Genomic DNA, 11,911 nt, shown 5'->3' on the forward strand with positions numbered 1-11,911 from the left:
AAGTGCATTTGCTCTCACCTAAACTCATATTTTTAGAAAATCAATCTTTGAATTTCTCCCATTTATTTGGTTGATAAAAACTTTTGGAGAAATTTTTTTATAAAATTTAAATCTTTATGTGCTTATAATATACATTGTGTTCATAGACTGAAAATATTATTTTGAATAAAACACCCTTACTCCCTGAGCATATTCCATATCATTGAAGTGTGCATATTTGAGCTTTATTGTGTACATTTCTGCTTGTATTTTTCAGAAGCATTTTCATGTATAAAAATGGTTTTATTATACTGGTTGGGTTTAGCTCGTTAATTGAACTAGGAAGTCTCAGTCTCGTAAATGAGATCGGTTCGGTTCAGCCCGAAAATTGAACTGGGAGTCTCAGCCCTGTAAATGAGACTAGTTCGGCTCAGCCTAGTAATTGAACTGGGGTTTTGCTCGACCCATAAGGAAAGGATGTAAACGGCATCAGTTCCGCCCGATTAAGTGAACAGGTTTAGTGGAATCCTTGGGGGGTATGCCCAAGGCGGGGAAGTAGGCTGGTTTGGCCAAACTTCGATAACAAATCATGTATCTTTGTCTCCCTATCCCATTTAAATTATTGCACTTTAAATTCAATATATGTATACCTATTTATTTACTGTTATATTTAGTTGCATGCACACATTTACTTTGGTTGAGATACGCATGTATGCATGAACCAAATAGCTTAATCTTTTTACATACACACGTTTAATATTGAATTGGATATGATAATATGTGGTAAAATCGGCAAAACATTTAAATTAGCCGAAAAGTTTTTAAATCTTCAATTAACCCCCCTCTTGGGATCACACCATTTCCAACAGATTCAAACACAAGTACTGAAATTTCCAAGAGAATTGTTTGGATGACTTTACATTGTTCAACACAAGTCTTATACCACGCTAGAAAATTCCTTGGAATAAGCTTTGAAACACCGATACGAACACAACAATGTAATGGAGGGGAAGTGGCCATATGGATGCGTTGGAGGATATGAAGATGGAGTTTCTAGATAGAATAGCGGTCTCTCGCCACCTAATTTTCAGAGAGAACGACGTAACCTCACACTAAACAACCAGAAAAGTTGGACAAGCTTTTAAGCTCAACAAAGGAAATTCCTTCAATATTCAATATATCAAAACTCTCTACTTCTCTCTTACAATGATGTAAGACATATATAGACTTAACAAAGGGAAAGGGGAAGAGAAGTCATTAACTAGCAAAGCTAGCATGGGGGACAAGACAATAAACAAACTAACAAGTCCCACAAAACCATGGGAGAAAAGAAAAGTAAATATGACACAACTTACAAATATTCCAACTTACTAGACACGATAAATGCTACCTCAACTTACTAAGGACAAACACATGCAAGCAAGTTGTATTGCAATATTACACATTAAATAGAAGTCAAAAGGAAGCTTAATCCCTGTGGGGTCTACAAAAGCTTGAAAGGTCCACATAGGTCTCAAACTTACTTATTTTAGTGCTCTGATGACGGTATTTTCGACTAGATCGCACCCCAAAGGCTCTTGGTCACACTATTGGTCAAAGTTCTTTAGAATTTTTCATTGTGCAAGTGACCTGGTTGCTCCTCATGGTGTCCTGGTCACGCCTTGGTCGAGACTCTCGGGAAAAACTGCGAGCTGCTGATGGATGGACAATTTTAGCCTCGAATACCCTTCAGTATTTAGGGTATAACTTCTACGAGAAAACTCCAAATATGGTGATCTTGGTATCAAAAGAAGGATAACAAAATTTCCCACAACTTTTGTGTTTAAAGATTTTGAAGATGGGAAGGTTTTGATAGAGAAATTTGCACATCAATTTGGCAGCAAAAAAATGAAGATGTTGGGAATTAGTCTTGAAATGGCATATCCAAAATAAATATCAAATCCAAAATATTGAAGCAAGTACAAATCAACCTAATGATAAAATCTTCCATCCAAATAGCTAGATGGTCTTCAAATCAAAAGGTCTTCAATTAATCTCATGAGTTCCTGCAAAACAGTTATGAGCTAAAGTGGACATCTAAAGGTTGTCCATGTGTTAGTATATCAGCAAAGAAGTGGACATTGGGAGGACATTAAGAGGTCGTCCACGTGTCACAACATCTACAAAAGAGATAGCTAAGGCATGTTCATCCCCATCACAAGGGTTCTTGGCGAACCTTACTGGAAGGATCTACGTGAGCATGAAGGGATTTGTTCCTGTGGTGTAAAGGCCTCTTCGCCAATGAATGAGGTTGTTTAGTGGATTGTGGAAACCTAGCTTGAGTGTGACTCAAGGCGTGGACGTAAACAAGGGGCTGAACCACGTTAGCATTAGTGTTAAACTTTTCCTCCCTTCTCTTTAATTTATATATTGTGCATGATTTACTTTGTATTTATTGTGATATAATCATTTGAGTCATGCCAAGATTTTATATTTTGTAGAGAAAAGAAAAAATACATGAAAGATCAGTTTATTCACCCCTCTAGACTCGACTCTAGGACCAACTGTTCAAATTTAAATTATTAAAATTAGCCAGTGGCACACACTGTGTGCATGTCCTATATATTTTTTTTATATTTATTTTGAAAAAATAATTGTGACAAAAAATAATTAGGAGTTGAAAAGCATTTAAATTTATCTAAAGAAGTAGTTATGATGCATTATAAGCATATTTTAAGATAATTACAGCTTGTTACAAAAGTATTTTAGGTAGCGATTTAAAGTTTGAATTGTGTCCTGCTTTTAAGGAGTTGAGTTTTTACATTTAACATTTTTAGAAAATGACATGAAAGGGGGAATCCCCTTTCTAGTAGTAAAGAAATCGTAGAATTATGTACACTATCTTACATTTGCGTTTACAACATTAAAATTATAAAAATAATTGAAATTATTTTTAAAATACTCAATACAATATCTACAATCCAATACACTTTCTTTTGCCTATTTTCAGCTAAAATTTACAATTACATAAAAATAAATATTTATTTATAATTACATAAATACAATGTTCAACTTCTCATATCTTATAAGATAAGATATTTAAATATTACTTAAATTTTTATTTTAAATTCTCATTCAATATTAGAATTTTCTATGTTGTATTTTATTTTCCTAAATTAATTTTATACTTAAATTGGTCCACTATAAGTGAATTCCTGTCATATGTATACATGTCCGTAACATCATTAAAAATTTATATACTACATACATTTTTTTGTAAATATGTCCCTTTTTATATAAATTTATCAATATTTGACAGTTTTGTTGAACAAATTGATGTAAAATAATATGTTAAGTTCTAATATTTTGAAAACCACTTATTGAATTACATATATATATATATATATATATATATATTTTCCTAAATTAATTTTATACTTAAATTGGTCCACTATAAGTGAAAACCTGTCATATGTATACATGTCCGTAACATCATTAAAAATTTATATACTACATACATTTTTTTGTAAATATGTCCCTTTTTATATAAATTTATCAATATTTGATAGTTTTGTTGAACAAATTGATGTAAAATAATATGTTAAGTTCTAATATTTTGAAAACCACTTATTGAATTACATATATACATATATATATATATATATATATATATATATATATATATATGCCTAAGTGCGAACCAATTTCACTAGGTTGAGAATGATTGTTAAATAATATTAATATGTTATACCATAACTATGCCCTATATATACTACAGAAATCTATTTGAATATGAAAATTGGTGTAAATTGATATGTCAATGCTATATAGACAAAGATCATGCTGTATTTGGGAGCATGGAGCTTGAATTATAGATTTGAATTATATATATTATGAAAGTGTCTATGTGCTCAAAATTGCAACAATTGAACAAAGGCCCTTAAAGCTTTCTAAAATTTCAAGTTATGCGGCTCTGGCACACATGATTGCAACAATTGAACAAAGACACTTAAAGTTCTATAAATTTTTTAAGCTATACAGCTTTGCGGGAAACTGTATATGTTAAAAGCCTGAGTGTGTTGTGAACCTTAATTTTTCAACAGACATTGGATAGGGTTCTCTACACACACACACACACACACACACACACACACACACACACACACACACACACATATATATATATATATATATATATATATATATGTGTGTGTGTGTGTGTGTGTATCTATATAGTTGTTTTGCTTAGAATTTCAAGTGAAAAAAAAAAAAAATTTCTTGCTCTTTAAATATGGGATCAATCTTTAATATTGGTGTGGGCAATCTAAAACTATGTAAGACAAGAGGTTTATCCTCGGGAAAAGATTTTGCGTACTATTGGTCCAAGGATAAGCAATAAAGGGTTGCACAATCAACTTTATATCATTTATTTGTTTAGTGGGTTGATTATACATATTATGCAAACAAGCTCGCCACTTAATGTGGAGTTTATCAGTGCATCCATGAAACATTAACACCTCAAAACATTAAATAAAAAGTAATTCTTTTATTAATGCAAAATCAATTACTTCAATCTATATTGAGTAAAAAACTCATCAAAACTAGAAGTCATAACTAAAAAATATACAACTAAATCGCTATCTGACTTAACATGCCTAACATAACTACGAAAGATTAGAAAATGCACTGTAACTTGGGCAAAAGATCTTTGATGACCCAATCTGACATATATTTGTACGCATTGCTTGTCAAATGAACACCATCCCAACTGATGTGACGGTGAGGATCGGGACAAACAGGTACTCCTAGAGCTCCACACATGTTGGCCAAATCAAAATCGTAATCCCCTCCTTTCCCGCAGCAAGCTTTTTGTGTAGAAAGCTCATCAAAACCTGAATACAAGATAGCAAAAGAAAATTCAAAAAAGAAAAAAATGAGATTTTGAATGAAATTCATATAAAATATCTCAAAATAGCGTCTAACATCAAATAGAGAGATTGACTCACCAAGAGATGGGGCATTCTGAAGGAGCGATAGGAAAGCATTATAATAATCGGCATATGCAATGATAGCATTTGGGTTTTTTCCTACCAATTCATTGATGGCCTTTTGCAAATGATCATTGTGATACATTGCAAAGTTGTTCAACTCTTTTAAGCATCCAAATTGGTCATAGGCTGCCGAATCGTTGGTGTGGAAGCCTGTGAGATAGATTGGCATACAACCAATAGGGAAATTGCCAGGAACAACCACCCGGGCAGCGCCATATTCGATCACTCTCTGCAGTCATTGCAAGGGAATTATTAAATAAGCAGAAGATATATTATGTCCAAATAAAATTTTAATGCTTATTTCAAGGAGGAGGAAGAAGAAGAAGAAGAAGAATAGTTACTTCAACAGCATGCTTTATGGTGGCAACAACGTTGGGGACAAGGCTCTTCAATTGTTCAGTAGATTTTCCTTGAAACAAAGCATAGTTATAGTCATTGCCTCCGGTCTCTCCCACCATGAACAGTGCTGTTTGGAGTTTCTCTACACAATCTGCAAAAAATTAACCCCAGTGAATACATATTGGCCATTACATATATGAAGTATTTTATTAATTAATCTCATCAAAATTATAACAAACCTCTTTGATTGGAACAAATGGAATTGAAGTGGGAAAGCATGGAATGGAGTTGAACATGAAGGGAGGTGTTGGTGACCAAAGAGACGATGCCATTCCGTGCAAGAACATCGGTTGGCAAAGCAGTAGAACCAGCAACCGCAAAATTGACGCCATGGCCAAAGTTGGCATCCCTGTTCATGTATGGATTCACAAATGGAAGTCCAGCAGCCAGCGCTGTTTAAGAAAAAAATTAGTGTGCTTCGTCATTAATATGCAAACAATTTTTGGTTTTTTTCCAAAAGAAATTATAAGGGAGAAGGGCGGTATGTATATTACCGAGGTAATCGATCATAAGGAGGCCGTCGGAGCACCTGCCGGTGGCATTGCCGAAGAAGGTTTGGCCATAGGGAAGGCGGGCAAAAGCGGTGGAGGAACCAAGGGGAGACTCGCGAACGAGATTGCCGGTGTCGGAGATGGAATCGCCCATTTGATAAATGGCATCAAACATGCAACTCTGAAGCGGATGGGCATCGACGGAATAACTGGGAATCAGAAGAAAAACAAGAAGAAGAAGGCGAAGAAGAAGAAGAGAAAGAGAGGAAGTGGAAGCCATTGCCTTGATCAATTAACAGATGGATGGAGAAATTGATGCAGATGGGTTGGTATTTATAGAGAGAATGGGATAGAGTACGTGTGAATTGAGGATTCTAATCTCACCCAAGATTTTCGGGAATTCATATTTTAGTATTATCCAAAGCATGCGGGCATAGTCATCATCCCAAGTATTTTGGAGTTGATGAAGATGATGATCGATGACGAGCTTGCTTTAGCTTCCTGCTTTTGAAAAACTGCATGGGATGATGAATTATATCTCCCAAGTATTTCGGAATTTGGGAGATCATGAGCTAACCTTTAATTAATTTGAAAAGTTATATAGATTTGGAGACTGGATTGGATTGTCAGAAAAACCCTTTAAATTAAAACACATATATTAATGCCCCATTAATTTGGGATGACTTCGTTATACTTTAATTTCATCTTATCAGATTTTATCACATCCAAGTTAGTTTTTGGGCAGAGTATTAATTTTATATCCTCCAAGTATTTCGAATTAACAAAAGCATTTAAATTTGAAAAATGAATCAAAGGATGCTATGTTATCCAAACCTCCTAATATTTAGTTAATCAAAGATCTATCTGTACAATCCATTTTTTCTCAATCCCAGCTTTCATTTGGATTCTTTTGTTTAATTACTTTTATCAGTTAATTAATTCAATTCATCCCATATATGCATATCTAAACCCCAACTTCTATTCATTGGATTAACCTATGAAATATGAATACACATTTCTTGATGAACATTTTGGCACACTTTATCTTAGCCGTTTAATTTGATGATAATAAAAAAGTTAAAACTCCCTTTTGATCATTCTATAGTCTTCCTTATTCTTACCCCGTATGATCTAATTTTAAAAATTGAAACAAAACATCTTGACCAAAAATTTGAACGAGATAGCCTAATGGTTCAAAAACAGAATTGGCAAAGGGTAATATATGAGAAGAGGGGTTTCTATTATAACAAATGTTGTAGGCAAGGTCACACTGAAGTAGTATACCGGTTTGGAGTTAAGCTTAAGGATAAAAGGAAGGTAGGTATGAGGAAGGAGGTAGATGGGATGGTTTGGAAAGAAGTGAGTAGAAAAGAGAATATGATAGTTGAAGAGGAAGATCCTGTTTTGAAGAGTCAGGAACAACGGGTGGAGGAGAGGAAGGATGGAAACGTGAATGGTCCGTCGAAGGTGATTAAGAAAAATAAAGAAATTGTGAATGAGGTTAATAATGTGGGTACTAAAAAAGTGGAGGAAGTTAATTTGGTCGAGAAGAAGAGTGGAGAGAAAGCCGATCATTGTAAAGACCAGAAGTCAAGGGTGGTAGGGGTGCAGGTAGAACGGGGAGATTGATCTAGGTTTGTTCAGGAAATCGGAATTATTTATGAAGGGGGGAGGGGAAAAGTTGAAAAGGATAAGGATGGAGAGTTGATTTTAGTGGAGGAGGTGGATGAGAGAGAGGGTGAAGTGGAGGGTGGAGTGTGGAGGGATAATTATGATGTGGTATTTGAGGGAGATTTGGAGGTTTGCATTGATACTCAAAAAGAATAATATTCTGATCGAGGTAATGTGACAGTGGGTGAATCAAAAGGAAGAAATAAAGATGATGGACAAGGGAGAAAGTCTAAGAGGTCTAAGGTAGTTCCTCAAAAGTTGAACCTATGATTGACAAAATTATGTTTTGGAATATAAGAGGATTGGGCATGTCGAAGAGAAGATTGAAACAAATCGTGAAGGATCAGAAAGTTTCGATTTTGGCAGTCTCGGAACCTTTTCAAGATATAGAAAAGATACAAAGGTGGGCGATGTATTTTCAATTTTGTAACTTTTGCTCTAATGTAGAGGAAGGTGGGAAGATTTAGTTGTTCTAGAAAGATGATGTTCAAGTGGATTGGGTGGGTACGTTAAATCAATGTGTGACAGTTTTGGTAACAAATGATAGAGACTCCCTGCTTCTTACTTTTGTATATGCTAAATGTTATCATATTGAGAGAAGAGATTTATGGGAACAACTTCAGGGGATGTCGAGTGTTGATGTGGCTTGGCTTGTTATGGGAGATTTTAATGTAATTCGGTCAGATGAGGAAAGGGTGGGAGGTAGACCTCGCTTGGGTTCGTCTATGGCTGAATTCAATGGTTGTATTAATAGTTGTGGGTTATTGGACCTCAAATTCGAAGGAAGTAAATTTTCATGGTGTAACGGCCAACAAGGTTTGATGAGAAGTTGGCCGAAACTGGACATGATTTTGATTAATAATGTTTTCTCTATAAAATATGGTGAAGCTAAGACTTCTTTGTTGAAAATAAATACTTCAGATCATTCTCCTATCATTTTACAGCTGTGTGCAAGTATGGAGAGGTATGGACCAGCGCCTTTTAGGTTTCAAAACATGTGGATGTCGCATGGGGATTTTTTGGAGATGGTTGAATCATCTTAGAGAGAACACATTGTGGCGGATTCAGGATTGTGTAAATTGGCGGGTAAATAAAAAAGTCTAAAACAAAGGCTTAGGGTGTGGAACAAACAGATGTTCGGTCGTGTTGGTAGTTTTATTCGAGAGTTGGAGGAAAAGGTGAAAAACTATGAGAATTTACTACAGACAGAATACTCGGAATCAGTTGAAGAAGAGTTCCTTGTTTCTAAGGCTGAATTGGAGGTTTGGTATAGAAGGGAAGAGGCTAGATTGGTGCAACAAGCAAAGATGAAATGGTTGATAGACGGGGATCAGAATTCAAAGTTTTTCCATGCTGTGATGATGCAAAAGAGGCGAAATTATTGTGTAAATTCAATGATGCTTCCTGATGGTTCGGTGTTAGAAAATATGCTGATGGTCTATGATGAGGCTGTGAAGTATTTTGAGCAATTATTAGGGCAAAATAGTTTGGTACAAAGGTCAAACCTGGAAGATATAATCCATTTAGTAGTTTCTAAGGAGTCTATAGGTCAGCTGAGGGAAGAACCGACCGAGGAGGAGGTTTATGAAGCTGTTTCGTCTATTTCTGTGAATAGTAGCCCGAGACCAGATGGGTTTGGGTCTTCTTTTTATATTACTTGTTGGAAGATTATTAAAAATGACGTGATGGATGCGGTAAAAGAATTCTTCAGAGGTGATATATTGCCTCGGTATTTTTGTTCCTCTTACATAGTGCTTATTCCTAAGGTAAAGGATCCTCAGTCTTTTGATAAATTTCGGCCGATAAGCCTTTGTAATGTAATCTATAAAATTTTCTCCAAAATCCTTGTTGGTAAGCTTTCGTTGGTGATGAGTGATTTAATATCTTTAGAACAAGGTGTTTTTGTGAAAGGGAGGAGTATTTTTGAAAATATAACGCTTACTCAAGAGATGACAAAATTATTACATAGGCAGGTGAGAGGAGGTAATATAATGCTAAAGCTTGATATGAGCAAAGCGTATGATCGAGTGGAGTGGTAGGTGGTAGATCAGATTTTTAAGGCTCTTGGTTTTCCAAATTGGTTTTGTAAGTTGAAAAGAATTGTATTTTCACTCCATGGTTTTCTGTCATGATGCATGGCACTTATAGAGCTTTCTTCAAGTCAAAAAGGGGTTTGAGGTAAGGGGATCTGTTGTCGCCGTATATTTTCATCATCATTTAAGAAATTCTTTCTAAATTAATTCAAAAAAAGTTGCCTGAGAAGCAGATTTTACCATTTGCACACCCGTGTGGTGCACCTATTATATCACATTTAATGTATGCGGATGATGTTTTTATTTTTGCTAATGCTGGAAAAAAATCTGTTAGTCAGTTAATGGAGGTGATTAAGGAGTATGAAAACTGGACTGGCCAAAGGGTGACTAAAGATAAATCAGCTATTTTTTTCTCAAACAAGTTGGGTGTTCAGAGGAAAGGAGAAATTTTTCCAAGAGACTGGTTTTATTGAGGGTAAATTGAAAGACTATCATTTTGACCATTTAATCCAAAAAATCTGTAAGAGAGTTGAGGGTTGGAAAAGTAGACTGTTGTCTCAAGGAGGTCGTCTTGTTTTGTTGAGACATGTGCTTTCAAGTATGTCATTGCATCTGTTAGCTGTTCTAAATGTACCGAAACTGGTGATTAAAAAGATTGAAGGTATGTTTGCTTCTTTTTTTCTAGGGATTTAAGGATGGAAAAGAAAAAATGAAATGGAGGGCTTGGAAGAAATTGTGTGTTCCTTTGGAGGAGGGGGGCATTGGAGTAAGGGACATTTCGGAAGTGCAACGGTCTTTGTTCATGAAGTTTGGTTGGCATTATTAACGCATAATTCTTTATGGGCTAGATTTTTTAAAGCTAAATATGTGAAAGGTGGACATATTGCTCTTTGCAGATCGCATGGATCAGATTCTTCCCTTTGGAGGAAAGTTCTGCAGGGTATGCCTGAACTGTTAAGTAAATCTAAGTGGAAGGTTAGAGAAGGAGATGTAAAATTATGGTATGATAAGTTTCTAGATTCGGGACCTTTGTTTGCAAATTGTCCAAATGGTGCACAATCTCATATCAAATTAAAAGATTTGGTTATCAACAATGCGTGGGATGTGGAAAATTTGTAGAGGATTCTGGGGTTTAATAAAACGGATAAAGTGATGGAAAAGGTGGGAAATCTTAGAAATTCTTCGGACATTCTGTTATGGCTCCCGGAAAAGGATGGTTGCTTTAATACAAAATCCGCATGGGATGTTATCAGAGTTAGAGCTCCAAAATTTGATTGGGCTAAGTGGGTTTGGAACAAATGGTTACTGAAGAAAATTTCTATTTGTATGTGGAAGGCAACTTTTGAGTGCTTGAGTGTTGATGAAAAGGTGAGATGGGTGGGGGTTTCTCTAGTTTCGGCGTGTAATTGTTATGAGATGAGGCAATCAAAAGATTTGGAGCATGTGTTAAATAAAGGAGACCTTGCTTATGAGGTTTGGAGGAAGGTTTCAATTGAGGTTGGTGTTCCTTTCCTTAGGCAATAAAGTTGGAAAGAAAGAGTCCAAATGTGGTTTAATAGGGCTTCTAGGTTCTCTCAACTGGGTTCATTGATGGGTTTGATTCCTTGTTTAGTAGTTTGGAGGCTGTGGAGAAGGAGATGTGTGGCTACAATGGGAGGAAAATTAGAGACTAGTACTGATATGTGGCTTTCCATTAAGTACTGGATAGGGATTTTGAGTAGGAACATGACAAAAATGATTCAGTTAAAGGATGCCGATTTTTGGGTATTGCAGAATCTGGAAGAGCAAATTGTGAATAAAAGAATTAAAACTATGCAAAGTGTGAGATGGCTAAAATCGAGGCAAGGGAGGTTGAAACTAAATTTGGATTGGAGCAGCCTAGGGAACCCAAGGCCGGCGGGTGGTGGTGGCATCCTTAGAGACCATACATGTTTTTTTGCATTTGGTTTTTCAAAATATTTTGGTTCTTGTTGAAATAATGAAACTGAATTGAGAGCTATGTTGGAGGGTATAAAGATTTGCAAACATTTGGTTCATACCTGTATCGATATTGAATGTGAAAATATTGTAGTTAATTGGATTAGAGCCAAGAAGTGCTCATTGTCGTATTTGTGGGATTTTTGGAAGCAACTTATTGGTTTATTGGAGGGAGTGGATTTTTCAATAAATCATTCGTATAGAGAAGGGAACAAAGTGGTAGATGCCTTGGCTCGACAAGGTGCTATGGGGAGGAATAATTTGTTTACAAATAGTAGTCAACTCCTTAGAGTTAGCAATTTGTATAAATTGGAGAAGATGGGTACAACTT

At 35.5% G+C, this 11,911-nt stretch overlaps 1 protein-coding gene across 1 annotated transcript; it reads right to left on the reverse strand.

Annotated features, from left to right (window-relative positions):
* Window positions 1-4,632: 4,632 nt before the first annotated feature.
* Window positions 4,633-6,175, reverse strand: LOC131153921 (acetylajmalan esterase-like). The gene is made up of 5 exons (XM_058106365.1): window positions 5,903-6,175; window positions 5,588-5,800; window positions 5,351-5,499; window positions 4,965-5,238; window positions 4,633-4,850 (listed from the first exon to the last, which is right to left on the reverse strand). The coding sequence occupies exons 1-5, from the start codon at window positions 6,072-6,074 to the stop codon at window positions 4,633-4,635; spliced, it is 1,026 nt and encodes a 341-aa protein (XP_057962348.1). The 5' UTR covers window positions 6,075-6,175.
* Between the last annotated feature and the right edge of the window lie 5,736 nt (window positions 6,176-11,911).

The sequence above is a fragment of the Malania oleifera genome, chromosome 4, assembly GCF_029873635.1.
Source record: "Malania oleifera isolate guangnan ecotype guangnan chromosome 4, ASM2987363v1, whole genome shotgun sequence".
NCBI lineage: Eukaryota > Viridiplantae > Streptophyta > Magnoliopsida > Santalales > Ximeniaceae > Malania > Malania oleifera.

Excerpts from the sequence above, each read along its gene's own strand:
- LOC131153921 (XM_058106365.1), bottom strand. The coding sequence starts at position 6,074 with ATGTTTGATGCCATTTATCAAATGGGCGATTCCATCTCCGACACCGGC. Across the intron at positions 5,239-5,350 it reads CCATAAAGCATGCTGTTGAA|AGAGTGATCGAATATGGCGC; the intron begins GTAACTATTCTT and ends CAATGACTGCAG. Across the intron at positions 4,851-4,964 it reads TCAGAATGCCCCATCTCTTG|GTTTTGATGAGCTTTCTACA; the intron begins GTGAGTCAATCT and ends TCTTGTATTCAG.